At 31.4% G+C, this 15,272-nt stretch overlaps 2 protein-coding genes and 1 long non-coding RNA gene across 3 annotated transcripts; 1 reads left to right on the forward strand and 2 right to left on the reverse strand.

The window, feature by feature from the left end:
- Positions 1-2: 2 nt before the first annotated feature.
- Positions 3-7,032, reverse strand: LOC144554284 (GDSL esterase/lipase At5g03610-like). Its single transcript, XM_078302612.1, has 5 exons — positions 6,939-7,032; positions 6,638-6,847; positions 2,421-2,692; positions 1,078-1,363; positions 3-363 (listed from the first exon to the last, which is right to left on the reverse strand). Exons 1-5 carry the CDS (start codon positions 7,000-7,002, stop codon positions 140-142), a joined length of 1,056 nt encoding a protein of 351 aa, XP_078158738.1. The 5' UTR covers positions 7,003-7,032; the 3' UTR covers positions 3-139.
- Positions 7,033-8,794: 1,762 nt separating this feature from the next.
- LOC144554491 (large ribosomal subunit protein eL6-like) lies at positions 8,795-11,140 on the reverse strand. Its single transcript, XM_078302808.1, has 4 exons — positions 10,825-11,140; positions 10,617-10,723; positions 9,771-9,950; positions 8,795-9,079 (listed from the first exon to the last, which is right to left on the reverse strand). The coding sequence occupies exons 1-4, from the start codon at positions 11,088-11,090 to the stop codon at positions 8,922-8,924; spliced, it is 711 nt and encodes a 236-aa protein (XP_078158934.1). The 5' UTR covers positions 11,091-11,140; the 3' UTR covers positions 8,795-8,921.
- Positions 11,141-13,613: 2,473 nt separating this feature from the next.
- On the forward strand, positions 13,614-15,184 carry LOC144554493 (uncharacterized). The gene is made up of 2 exons (XR_013511619.1): positions 13,614-13,901; positions 14,094-15,184. It is a non-coding gene; the product is annotated as an uncharacterized LOC144554493 (long non-coding RNA).
- Positions 15,185-15,272: the final 88 nt, after the last annotated feature.

A 15,272-nucleotide genomic window follows, 5' to 3' on the forward strand; every position in this document is an offset into this window, starting at 1 on the left:
TATTTGGTGCTCAACTGATAAGACAGCAATTGAGGGTTCTAAGAATTACAAATTCAATCTACTTCCTCAGTATAACCTAGCTTATCAGAAAGAAACAATGCACAGAAACAAACCATATAAGAGAGAACAGCATGACTGTTTACTGGTTCAAAAATCGAGAAATTGCCGTCCCAAATGACTCGACAACCGCTGTCCAACCGGCCTGAGTCGGATGCACATCGTCCCAATAGAAGTATTGATCTGGGTTGGTGCATAAATTGTATTTCTTGTTTCCATTTTCATCAATTTCACCACAGTAGTTGTCTGCTGTGAAGCTCTCACAGCAAGGCCTCCTTGAATTCTCAAATTTCTTGGCACCTTTTACTACATTATATTTTTTGACATAATTGGAATATATAGAAATTAGTTAGCTTGTATCAAAACTAAACAGGTATCAAAATAATTGTGATTTCGATTAGAGTAGGTTAACATGTTCCATTGTTCTCGTGCTCCAATCATGTCTCATGTTCTTTTCTTCATTTTCAAACTTCAAATAATCGATCTGAACCGTTCAACATGATCTCCATATTATAATGTGTTTGGAGACCAAAATTTATTATATTTTTGGAAATTTTTACTGTTTTTTTAGATAGGTACAAGATCAATGATTTTTTACAAGATTTTAGACCATCTTAAAACAATGATTTTGTAATTATCTAAAATGTAGTAAAAAATATCCCAAAAAATAGAAAATTTGGTCTCCAAGCATGTTTTAATATAGAGATAATGCTGAGCAGTTTGAATCAACTATTTGAATTTTGGAAACTAAGATAAGAATGCGAGACATGATTGAGACACAAAAAGTTAAAAACAATGAGGTATTTTAATCTTACTCTTTCAATTATACAATTATTTATGAGGTACATATTTATATGAAAATCAAAATATTGAGAAAAGAAACTTGTGCCAAAACCATGTAAACAAGTTCTCAAAAAATGGGAAAAAAAGAAAAAAGAAAAAAGGTTTCACCCCTTCAATGAAAATTAGACAAGAAGATATCATCAAATAACTTAAAACTGTTAAAATGTCAGAACTCACCTTGCATCACAGCATCATAAAAGGGATTGTTGAGATCAAGCAAAAGTATACTCGACTGGGTCGGGTCGAGTCGGGTCAGCACTTGCTTCAGAGCCGTGTTATGAACCAATGCACCCATGTTTGCTAGCACATCACAATCTGTGAAGTTGAGACGTCTAGTGAAATACGGGGAGCAACCGAGCGGGTGGAGACCTGTCACGATCAGTTTGCCTATGCCGAGATTTAGAATCCGTTCTATGTCTGATTTCATCTGCTTCACAACTGCTGGTATTATGTCTAACGCTGCCTATTAAAACACACACAAAAAAAAAAAAATGAATACAGTAGTTGCTGGTTTTTAGATACTTAATTTGTTAGGGGGAATTTCATGTATAACCCTCAAAAATCTCGAAATTATGTATTTCCTCCTGTAAAACTCATAAGTAGATAAATGAATCATTTGTCATCAAAATCCCGAACAATTTGAAGAGTGACATTTTTATTAAACAAGCTACTTAGTTTCTTTACTTTTTAATAAATATGGTAAATGGATACGTTAAATATAAATTGAGTTTTAATAGAAAAGTCAATAAAATGGGTATATTTGTGAGTTTTTTAAATTTTGAAGGGTAAATATGATATTATGAATTTTTGAAATTTGTAAGCTAAAAAGGTTCATCCGTTGAAGTGTTTTTTTATTAATAATAAATTTTAGAGCTCTCATTAGTCATTACATGCTTTTGCTTGTCAAAAATTAAACCAAAACCTAGTTGAATGAACCAATTAAGGTACTAATAGGCCCACAAAAAAAATAAAAAATTATAATTAAATTACCCAAAGTAGTAAATCATGTAGACCAAAGAAAATTATGTTAAAAATGTAAAATTGAATTAATAAACTGTATAAGAAGAGTAACAAAAATAAACATATTTGTCCAATAAACCATATAATGTTCCCTCTGATTGATGCTATGTATGAGTAGTCATTATCATATGCAAGTAATTAAATGATAATGACTTCTTATCAAACAATAAATGTTAACGGTTTTTAGATACTTAACTTGTTAAGTATTTATTGTAAGCTAAATATGGTTCAACCTTTTAAGTGCTTTTTAACAATAATATTTAGAGGTTTCATTGCATGATTTTGTTTAAGACTAAATCAAACCAAAAACCTAGTAGAATGAACAATTCAAGCCACTAATAAGCCCACACACAAATTACAATTAATTAAATTACTCAAAGTATTAAATCATTTAGACCACAGAAAAAAAAATTAACTTGCAAATGAATTAACAAACAGTATAAGAAAGAGGAAAAATAACTATATTTGTATAATATACCATATGTATATACAGAACTCACATTTGTACTGTTCTCTTTTGATGCTATGTATGAGTAGTCATTGCCTGATACAGCCACCAAGCCGACCGATGTCGACAAATCGCAAACCGAGAATGCACCACATTCGATTTGTTGTTCAAACAAATCAATTTGCTCGCTTAGATTACGTTGAAAATTTCCGGTATCAAATACGCCGGCCCCACCAACCGCAAAATTCATACCGGAAAGCCATAACTTGGTACTGGCTTTGCGTAACTTGTATGGTAATGGTGACCTAATACCCATGGAAGAAGCTGACATAACAAGTAAATAAATAAAAAATAATAATAATTAGCGTGTGTATTGGGTACTGACTGGTTTATTGGTAAGATTGGTAAGATTAATTAATTGATTAAGTACACATTTGTTTAAGTTGTAGGAGAAATTTTCATTGATAGAAATTATTATTAAATAATATAGGAAAACAGAAAAAATGTGGCTGGATTTTTTATGGCATAGATGGATCTGAAAAAATATATTAGCCCTAAACTTTGAATTCAATTTTTTTTTGGATCCAAAGTATTTTTTTTTTCTGAAAGAGTGGTTGGATTTTTCTTCAAACAGAAAGGATGCTGGAATTTTTTTTTTAAACAAAAAGTGGCTAAATTTTTTTCTGAAATAGAACTAGTGGCTGAAACAAAATAAAATACTTTCAAGCCGGAAAAAAAAAATCGGCTACAAATTTTGGGGAAAAAAAATACCAACTGCATGCTCTTTCTGTTTTTTTTCTATATTATTTAATAATAATTTCTATTAATAACAACTCTCAATTTCTAGAGGACAAGTACACACTTGTTTAATTTGCATTGATTTCGTGAAAGCTAATTATGGTTGATTTTATGAGGAGACAAATGTAGTTGGGGCGGCACTGCATTAATAAAATGAAAAGGACATGCATGTTTTGTATTTCAAATTTTTAATATAGAATATGTTAGCCTTGTGATGTATGGAATGTAGTAGTTGTTAACATAGAATATGCTTTTCAGATGGCACTATTTGTTTAGATGCATCTAGGTAGTGAAATATGTTAACATATTATCACTAATTAATGTACATATTCATATTTAAGATATATTATTACTAACACGACTTCCGAGAATAAATCCAAACTGTTGAAATCGATAGACTTCACGAGTGATGTGTTTACATAAAAATTTATAAAATTTTGAATTAATTTCATATAAAGTTAAGCGATAAAAAAATTATAAGTTAATTTGAATGTATTTATTTTAATCATGACCATTTGACTTTGTACTAATCTAATTAAAAAAATTATAAATTTTGCATGTAAATGAATCACTCGTAAAATAGCTTGATTTGATGGTTTGAATTCATCAATAAAAAATCAATTTGATAGATTTTGAAGTTAAATTTTTTTTTATGGTTTGAAGTTAAAAATCAAAATAGCTTGATTTTGATGGTTTGATGGTTTAAACTAATTAGAGAATCAATAAAGTTAAAGAACAATCTAGTTACATAGTTATATTCCTATAAAAGTAAGATTTCAAAACATGTACTTGTTCAAATAAAAAATAAGTTATATTCCTATAAGTAAGATTTCAAAACATGTACTTGTTCAAATAAAAAATAATGCATGTCCCAATTTACCATAAAAATAAATATTAAATCATTTTACCTTTTGATAGTTTAGACTTAGTCATATGACACGTCATGATAAGAAAAAAGAGTAGGTAATGCACATGCATAAAGTAAAGGTTAGCTTTTACAGCCTATACATAAAATTATATAATAAAAACAATTTCATTGTATTTCAGATGAAGTCATCTACTGATCTATACCTCTGGCGAATCAAATAAAGGAGAGAATATTTTCTTTTCCTCTAGGTAACACTTGAAGCAAACAAAGTGATTCTAACCTATTTTATTATTCATAACACACACACACACACACACACACACACACACACATATATATATATATATATAGAGAGAGAGAGAGAGTATATATAGAGAGAGAGAGAGATGACCTACGGTGAGCTATGGAGTAAAACGCATTTGTACTCCACGCCGTATTTTCATTTTGAAAGTCCAAACAACCGATCTGAACCATTAGATGTGATATCCATATTGAAATGTGCTTGGAGACCAAATTTTACATTTTTTGAAAAAAATTTTACTATTTATTAAGCAATTTTGAAAATTGTTGTTTTGTTGCGAACAATAAAAATTTATGGATCATTGAATCAGCGATTTTCAAAATTGCTTAATAAATAGTACAAAAATTTCAAAAGATGTAAAATTTGGTCTCCAAGCACATTTCAATATAGATATCATGTTGAGCGGTTCGGATCAGTTGTTTGGATTTTCAAAATAAAAATATAGTGTCATGGAGCACCAACTCATTTTACTCCATGGCTCACCATAGCCCATCTCTCTCTCTCTCTCTCTCTCTCTCTATATATATATATATATAGAGGTTGGCTAAGATCAAAGTGGTAGTTCCTGAATTTTGGTGCTACCAATTCGTTTTTTAATTTTTAAATTTCAAAACGTCAATCTGAACCGTTCAAGTTGTTCTCCATATTAAATTGTGCTTGGAGACCAAATTTTACATTTTTCTGAATTTGTTTACTATTTATTAAGCCACTTTGAAAACAGCTGATCTAACGGTGGCTTCTGATTTTACTGTTTTGTTAAGCCACCGTTGGATTAACGATTTTCAAAGTGGCTTAATAAATAGTAAAAAAATTCAGAAAAATGTAAAATTTGGTCTCCAAGCACAATTTAATATGGAGAACAACTTGAACGGTTTGGATCGACGTTTTGAACTTTGAAAATTGAAAAACAAATTGGTAGCACAAAAGCTCAGGAACTACCACTTTGATCTTAGTCAACCTCTATATATATATATATATATATATATATATATATATATGAGTTGGGTTATGGTGAGTTGCGAAGTAAAACACGTTTTTACTTCACGCAATATCTTCATTTTCAAAGTTCAAATAGATGATCCAAACCGTTAGATATTTAATCTATATTAAAATATGCTTGAAACTAAATTTTACATTTTTTGGAATTTTTTTACTATTTATTAAGCCACTTTGAAAATCTGAAAATTCGGATGAACAGTAAAAATTTCTGGACCACTGGATCAACGATTTTCAAAGTGGCTTAATAAATAGTAAAAAAATTTCAAAAAATATATTTGGTCTCCAAGCACATTTCAATATGGATATCATGTTGAACGGTTCAGATCGACGTTTTGAACTTTAAAATCGCAAAATATTTACGTGAAGTAAAATAGTTGTTTTACTTCGCAACTCACCGTAACCCCTCTCTCTCTCTCTCTCTCTATATATATATATATATAAACCTAAAACAGCATTGCCTAATTAAATCTCATTTTATAAGTTTAATATATATTTTAAAATGTTATGAATAAAATAATCTGTGATTCTAATCCCAGTGTTTACAAGTCGGTGACACTTTATTGTCAGCAATAAATGCTGGGGTTTGTAAAGCTGATACCAAGCCATACATGCATGATGCATTTACAACACATCAAATCTGAATTTTAATATTTTAATGAGTTTTTAAATTTTTTAAGTTAATGCACCGAGGATGATCCATTATAATAACCCAAAAAAATGCTGCAAAATAATAAATATATAGCTTGTTGAAAGGGATATCAAATACTTATTTTGGAATGAGATATTGCAAAGCATTTAATGAGGAAATATTCATATAAAAGTTAAAAGAGTAATACATTTATGTATTATGTCTAGATATTAAATGAAGTAAAATATCATGTCAAGTTTATACCAACAAAAATAAATAAAAAATATAGTTTGACCACATTATTTCAAAAAAGAAAAAATTGAAAAGCATGCAAACATACTTATTTCCTGTTTTTATAAAAGTGGTATTTTTCAGTTGCTACGTTTCAATATATATTTAAATGGTGATATTCATTTTATTTTGTTGTTATTTTTTTATAATCATGTCATTTCATCAAAAATGGCATGTACCACATGTTAGCAATAATATATATACTGGTCAAAGAAACATCACCTAATATATGCAACTTAATTTAATGCACCTAATTAAATAAAAATACAATACAAAAAATGAAAAGAACATATACATATGTAGCAAGTTTTACTACTATATATAGCATCTCCAGTGAAATGCAAGTACACAGCAATTCTAGATAGGTAAAACAATATAGCGTACCGACAAAATCGGTGAGTACTCGGCCGTTGGAGAACCGTCCGGTGGGTTTTCCGGGAAATGTAATGCCGTACGGATCGTACCAACAATGAGTGAACTCCCTCCCGAGGTTGCCGAGATTGCCGGTATCAGCAAAGGAATCACCAAATACAAAGAGCTTGTTGTAAGAGCCCCTTGTAGTATTACAACTAATTCCATCTGCCTTCCTTGCAACTGTAAATTAATTGATTGATGTTAGTAATTGAACATAATAGCATACAGTAATTTTTTTTTTTTAATGAAGGATGAGAATTGAATGCCTTACAAAGAAGGATAGAAGCAAGAAAAATGGAAGGAAGGAATAAAGAGGTGCACTTTGGTTTCTCCATGTTAGAGAGAGATGGAGGGGGGTGGCTGAGGATGGAACCACAGCTTTGTTCTTAATATATATCAAGAAAAAGGAGGAATTTTGTACCATTAAAAAAGGTAAACAGGGAAATCAGAATTTATGGGGCCATCATGTGATGTCTCACCATAAACACATAATTTTTTTTTTTTTTAAAAGCATTAAACAATGTTCTGTTTTAAAATTATGAAAAAAATAGAGATAAAGGTGAGCATAACTGGCCACATATGAGGTTTGTCTTTCTTTACTGTCACACAGAGTAATACCAGAAAAAAAATGTTTCTTTTTTTTTTTTTTTCTTTTGACAATCAATAAAACCAAAAATGGGTCTGTTGAGGATGTTAATTTTATGTTTGCTGAGATATAAAAAAAATGTATATGTATCCCGAAATACCCAAAAAGAAATGTATGCTGAGATCTGGACCGTTTGATCACAATCCGTGCCAATCCGACCCAAATCTGTAATGTATAGGGCTTCTTCAAACTTCGTGCCTATATATAACGAACGGACCAGATTCAATCTCAAAGGATGAGTTACCTTAGGTGATATGAGTTCCTGATCACATAGCATATTTCTCTGTTTTTTCTTTTGAAAAAAAAAAATTATATATGCATATGACATTGGTTTGTTTGTTGAGGAAATGTAGTGACAACCTTAGTCTTGAAAATAGCACCTCATCTATATACTACCATAAATTCCTAGGCTTTTACCTCAATGAGATATATACATGACATCATGCACCATAAATAACAAAAAGAACTGTCATACAAAGTTGCTTCAGTTGTGATTATTTTCAGATAATTTTGTGTGTTGTGGTTGGGTAGGGTTTTTTTTTTTTTTTTGGGGGGTTGGGGGGGGGGGGGGGGGGGGGGGGGGGGGGGGGGGTTGACATTTCTTAGTAGTTTTGTTTGTAATTTATAATTACAATTTAAATATACAAATCAAATCTGCATGAACTGGTACTAATAATTCGCTAATTATATCAGATACTTTGTATTTTATGTACAATTCATCTTTTTGCAAAATGAAATTAAACGAGAGGAGAATTCAAATGCCTCCATTTTTTGTGTCTCCGTAATGTCTCTATTTTTTAAAACTTTAATAATTTAAAAATTAAAAGTCAAAATAAAACTGTTAGATATGATCTACATCATTTTATCTATGCACATGTAAAAAGTTATGACATTTCAATTTTATTTTGGTTATCATCAAGAGCTTATAAAAAACGTACTAATGTGAATAATTTCTAGACGTTGATTTTTCAACTTATTGATTCACATAAAAATAAAATTAAAATGTGATAATTTTTTATGAACGCATAAAGAAAATAACATAGATCACATCTAACGGTTTTATTTTGACTTTTAAGTTTTAAATTTTGTATTATTAAAGTTTAAAAAATAAAAGCACGATAGAGACAAAAAATGAAAGCATTTGACCTCTCCTCAATTCATGATTAAACAATGATAATGTTTTTTTGTGTGTGAACCTATCCATCGTGAAAAGAAACAAATCAACAATCTGATCTCATCTTGCGGCACTAAAAGATTATAGCATTGAAGTGTCTTTTAAATTTATGTTACTTGTATTTAAATCATATTATATTTTGTTGGTTATAAAAAACGTTCTGCCCTAACTCAAAGTAATATTTATTTTGTACAATTATTTCACTATTCATCATTTTAACTCAACAGAATCTGAATCACAAAAATTGATACAGCTACAAAAATGTTAGATTAGATTTGAGAAAAACATAAATAGAAGAAAAAAAAAACACAAAACTCTAGGTGTAGTCAAAAGGAACAAATTTTGCTTCGAACCCAAAATTGAATAAAATGCCCGAGATAAATATTCATCGAGAATAAAAAACACTATCTGAATTGTAACAGACCTACTATTTTCTAAAACACCAACTGGTGGGGCTTCATCCCATCCCTTAGAGAAAACCGAGCAGACAGGTATGCTTTCAATTCTGGTACCACCTCAATTGCCTTCATCAATGCAGTATCAATTGTTTTTTGGTCGTCTTTCTTGTGTTGAGGCACAATGCTTTTCTCCTGCAACATCAATTACCAGAAAACAGTTCAGCTTCTCTCGTGAGAAGGCAATATAGTAAACACAAGCTGAGAAACCTTGAGTTGAGACATGATTTATTACATGGGGTCAAGCTTAATGAAACTTCAATATGTATATTACACAATGGCCCACTATGGACTCATAACTGTGTTTTTAAGGTCCAAAAAGCTGATATGAACCATTAAACATGATCTTCGTATGAAATTGTACATGCAAACCAATTTTTACATTTTTTAGAATTTTTTTTACTATTTTTTATAGGTAGAAAATCACTTGATTTGAAAATTCTGGACCATCCAAAAGCAATGATTTTCTACCTATATAAAAATTTTCAAAAAAAATGTAAAATTTGGTTTGCAAGTACTTTTTTATATGGAGATCATGTTTAACAGTTCGGATCGACTGTTTGAACTTTAAAAATAGAGATATGAATCCATAGCACAGATCTATCCATAATATGCATATTATGGTAGCCTCAACTTTAATAACCTATCTTATAGTACATAACATTTTCCCTGATGAAATGCATCTTCAATTCAAAAACAAGCAGTAAAAGATTTAAAACATTCAGATTTTACAAAACAAGGGATAACAGTCTTTCCTCCAAATAGAGGGGCAATTTGGTAAATTCACAAATTTTATTCATGGATAAAAGGGTAAGAAGAGAAAAAACACCTCGTCAGATTTGAAGAACTCTCCCTCGGTTTTCTTGGTCTTCTTTGTTTTCTCCTTCATGAAGTACTTATCTTCAAACTTAGAGACATCAATAGAGGAGATGTCAACCTTGGTCGATGTGCCGATCACATAAGCCTGGTTCACGCGCTTTAGTGGTACACCATTCACCTTGAATGGCCCTGTTATACATAGAATGAGTTACCACAATGCACGCATATTTAATAAGATAATTTTGTGTAATTACAATTTACCAACCCTGACCTTTTTCAAAAAGAAATTGCAATGCCTGCATTTGGAAATAATGCCGGACCTTATTTGTTGATCTGATACATGAACATATATTTTAGATTGAGGCTACGCCACTACGGTACTATGCATAGCACAGGTAGGTCTGTACTATGGCTTCGTATCTCCAAAATTTAAACATTTTTTAGAATTTATTTTACTAGTTTATTAGATAGGTAGAACATCACTAATTTTGAATGGTCCAGAATCTTCAAATCAAATGATTTTTTTACTATCTAAAAAAATAGTAAAAAAATTCTGAAAAATTCCGAAAAAAATATAAAATTTGGTCTACAAACACATTTTCATGTAGAGATCATGTTGAGCAGTTCCAATCGATTATTTAGACTTTGAAAACAGAGATATGGAGCCATAGTACGGACCAGTACGCTATGCATAGTGCCAGTATGTGTGCAATTGCAGTGGCAATGAATTATACAAGCTTAACTAAGCAAAACAAAATTCGATGTGAAAAGGGAGAACTAATTTTGCTCAAAATTGCAATGATGGCATGTATTCTCTTAATAAATTGCAAAAAGAGATAAATGAATTTAGTGTACCAGTGACTAGAAGCAATCCAGATGGAAGCTGCTTGAGGAACACAACTCTCTTCCCCATAAACCTTCCTGCCAGAAGGATCAACACAGTTCCAGGTGTAATGCTACCCCTATTCCAAACCAGAAACGAAATCAATTTCTCTAACAAAGCATCTATCAATGCTTACATTTGGCTACATTTGCACATGAAAACAAAAGGCAAAATCCAGACCTGAGTTTGGTGGGGTTGTTCTTCTTAGGCTTGGCACGTGTCTTCTTGACATCATCAGCCGGGTAGAACTTCGGAGCCTTCTCCGGCACGGCTGAGTCCGGTTGAGCCGCCGCTTGTTTGGGTTCGTGCGTTGGTAGCTTCCCGCCGTGTTTTGCCTTGATCGCCCAGAGACCACGTTTGTGGTACATTTTCGACCTGGAGTACTTCTTGATGCCAGGTACCAGATCCGGGTTGCGGGGTCCGGTTCGGACCTTCTTTGGCGCCATTGATGGGGATTAGGGTTTTAGCGAGAAATGGAGGGTTATAGGGTTAAATGCTCCGGTGAGAGGAGAGGTTTATATATTATCGAATTGCTTTGAGATTCGGATCAGAGATTGCAATGTCGGATGATTTAATTTGAACGACTTATTTTTATTTATTTATTTTGAGTTGAAATTTGAACAAATTTATTTTTTTAAATTGATAAAGGTCTGAGAGGGTGTTCAACAAGTTAGGTAGACTTAAATTTTAAGCTTTATTAAAAAAAATGTGTTTAACAAGAAAAATTTAAGAAAATGAGTCTTTAACTTTTATAAAGAGACTCAATAGCTTAAGTTATGTAAAATGATGGCTTAAAAATTAAAACAAGCTTAAGAAAATAGACAAAAGAAAGCTTAAGAAAGTAATTTTAAACTTTGCAAAGGAGTAAGTATTTGATAAGCTCCTTAGAAGTTTTAAGGAGCTCTAAAGAAAATGTGCTGAATACTACCTATAGTTTCTCTACTCACATCACAACGCACATATACACCAGAACTCCATCTTTACAAGTGGAAGTTGATCCTATCCTATGATCTTCCACTGAAATTGAAAGGACTGTCATTTTCACTACCCTACTGCAGCGGTGGCAAATTTGAACGACTTATTGTTCTAGAATTTTTTGTTTTTACCACCCTATTAAATCAGAATTAAATGAATACCACCTATTTAATCATATTTTAGATTTCACCATGAAATCGGACTAAATCTGTGGACAAATCCCAATTGGTGCGCAGACTGGGTATGCGTACCAATTATGATTTTTTTAATATTTTTTTTGAATTTTTTACTTATCCGTCCGCATACCCAGTATGTGGACTGATTTTTTTTTTGTTTTTAGTTCTGTTATGAATTGTTTGAAATTTTTTTGACTAATTTTTTTTTCTGTTATGCGTATATAATTTGTAGTATAAAATATTTATCAAATTGTGCGTGTAATTTGTAGCGATTTGTGCACCAACTTAGTACAAAATGTTGCTCAAATTGTGTGTATAATTTGTTGTAGTAATTTTTAGTTTAAATTTAGTCAAAAAATTTATTTGTTAAATAAGTGCGTTTTATTTTTCTATAATTTCACAGTCAAATTTTTTTGTGTACATATAATTCTAAATACCACAAAACGAAACATAATAGAATAGAAAAAAAATTCAAAAAATTCATAACAGACCTAAAAAAAAAAATCCGTTCACATACTGGGTATGCGAACGGATTAGTAAAAAATTCAAAAAAAATATATTAAAAAAATGTTTTTCGGTACGCATATCCAGTCCAAGCACTGATTGGGATCCATCCACAGATTCTATCCGAGTTCGTGGTAGAATCTAAAATCTGATTAAATTGGTAGTATTCATTTAATTCTGATTTAATGGGGTGCATGGTAAGAAAAAAAATTTCGGCTTATTGTTTAGTCGTGAAATGTGGATTTCTGAGCAGCTTGTAAATTAATCAAAAACAATTGACACATTTCTAACACAACACTTATTGTACTTATATTTGTGATGTAAGATTATTGATTCGAAACTCAAACAGAAGCTTCTTTGTAAATATTAAAGGAAAGTTGGAAAGCTAAATTTTTTACTTTTATCTGAAAAAAAAGAGAGTTGTAATACAAAAAAAAATAAGACAATTACGAAGGAGTAAGCAACTTAATTCATAAACTCTAAAAACTTCAAACGATATGTAAAATAAATAAAAAAATTGAAGCAAGCAACTTAATCATTCATAAATTTAAGTAACTGAAAAGGTACGTTATGAACAGTGTTGTAAATAAACGGTATATGGTTATCGATAAATATAATACTGTTAAGCAATTAATCGAAAATAATCAGGTATAATAAAAAATAATTGATTGATTAATTAAAAAAATATGTAACAGTTTAATTATCGTTAATGACTAATTGACCGATTAATCGATCTAAATAGACATTTTTTTACAACAGTGGTTATGAAGCAGTACCAAACATCTACAGATTTTTTATTTGAAAACTAAAATTTGTAAATAAAATTTTTTGAGTGAGTCTATGGTACTATGCATATTATAATTTGTTACCGTGCTACGGCTCTATATTCGAGTTTTCAAATTCTAACGGTCGATCCGAACCGTTCATCTTGTTCTCCATATTAATATGTGTTTGGAGACCAAATTTTACGTTTTTTGAAATTTTTTTACTATTTTTTTAGATTTATTAAAAATCACTGTTTTTGGATGGTCCAGAATTTTCAGATCATCAAGTGATTTTCTAAAAATCTAAAAAAATAGTAAAAAATTTTCAAAAAATGTAAAATTTGGTCTCCAAACACATATTAATATGGAGAACAAGATGAACGGTTCGGATCGACCGTTAGAATTTGAAAACTCTAATATAGAGTCGTAACACAGTAACAACCCGTGATATGCATAGTACCATAGCCTCACTCAAATTTTTTTATAAAGAGATAAGTCCCAGCCCCGTATCCCTGTATAATTAGTAACTGTCTAACTCTGACTCCTCAATTTCCTTTTATATTTCCCGATCCAAAAGGAGCAAGTTTTCCGATCTGAAAAATGCAGCCTCCGCGTCTCTCGTTCTTCCTTTCTAGGGTTTCTCCGACCATTTGCTCATCCCATCTTCTTCGACAATGAACGGAGATGTGCCGCCTAGATCTCGGAGCTTCAGACAGAGGAGCATGACGCATTCGAATGGAGAAGTCTCCGTCTCTCCGTTTGATGTCGAGAATGAAGGGATGACGAAGCTGGAGATGCTGGAGTAGTCTGTCCATGGATTTGTTGATCTGACAATCTCGTAAGGTTTATTTAATCTTTTTTCAAAATTCATTGTCATCAAGTTCAATGTGACAATTTATTGATGTTCTAATTAAGCTTGCTTGTGAAGCTTCATGTAATTAAATTCTGATAAATTCAGAATGATAGCATATTAGTTAGCATCAAAAGGTTTGTGAGGTGCTATACCATTATGTTCAACTCCCTCATCAAGCATACTGCCGATTGGTGTTGTAGGTTAGGTGTTTGCTGAAATGCCTCTGTTGGAATGTGCTCTCAGTTTGGATATGTTTTGTTTACTGCTATCGTGTACTAGTCAACTGGTTTAATCTTGATCCCAATTTGTTCAAACTGGCTTACTTTTCACTTAAAAGTAGTGGAGATATATACAAAAATTAGCTCAATGTAACCAGTTAGCTTGAATTTCACATCAATTTTCTTGAATTTAGGCTACGCTATTTGAAATTCACATCAATTTCTAAATTTTGAGTATCTTCAAATCAATCATGTTGTTTAAACCATATTGGTTTACTGATCTATTGTATGCTTGAAATAAGGGCAGGATGGATTTATTAATTTATTTCAATGAAGGAAATGAAATGTGTTCCTAACTCGTACACCTATAGTATTCTCATAAACGGACTATGTTGTGTGCAGAAGTACAACAAGGCATTTCTCTTCTGGCAAGAGATGCTAAAGCTGGGTTGATACCAAATTTGGTGACATATACCACTGTGATATCAAGTATGGCAAAGGCTGGTAATATATCAGATGCAGTCAGCTTATTTGAACGGCTCAAGTCAAATGGGGGTGTGCCCAATTCGGTGAGTTACAATGCTATAATGGAAGGGACGAGCAATGCAGGGAGAGTGGCTGACGCTTACCGGGTTTTTGAATAGACCCAGCTGAGGGGTTGTAGGATAAACCCAAAGAGTTGCATGGTCTTATTGGATGCATTGCATAAGACCGAGGTTTAGAGGAGGCTGCTATTGTTGGTGCTGTGTTGAGGGAGATGGTTAAGTCACAGCATGCTTCCAAGTCCTTGTAAATTAATTACTTTGTGATGTGCATTGGAATGTTGGAGTCTTGATTGCACAACACTTTTATATTTATATTGAGGGTAAATCAACCCTATATGATTTTTATTAAAGAAAAGGAGAATTAATTTGGTTTAAATCAATTTTTTTGTGCTGGTGTATGGATGCATAAGCTATTGCTTCGGTTGGTCATGTTTTCACTAATTTGAGGGTCAAATATGTATATATTGTTCTTCTTAATAAAATTATGCTGAGGGGCATATAATAAGTTAATTTTTTTTTTGTTTCTTGTACCTCTTTAAAATAGCTTATTTGGAGGGAACATTGCTTGGTCTATTGTCTAATACATCGAGCCA

Source organism: Carex rostrata, chromosome 5 (genome assembly GCF_964058835.1).
Source record: "Carex rostrata chromosome 5, lpCarRost1.2, whole genome shotgun sequence".
In the NCBI taxonomy this organism is placed as follows: Eukaryota; Viridiplantae; Streptophyta; class Magnoliopsida; order Poales; family Cyperaceae; genus Carex; species Carex rostrata.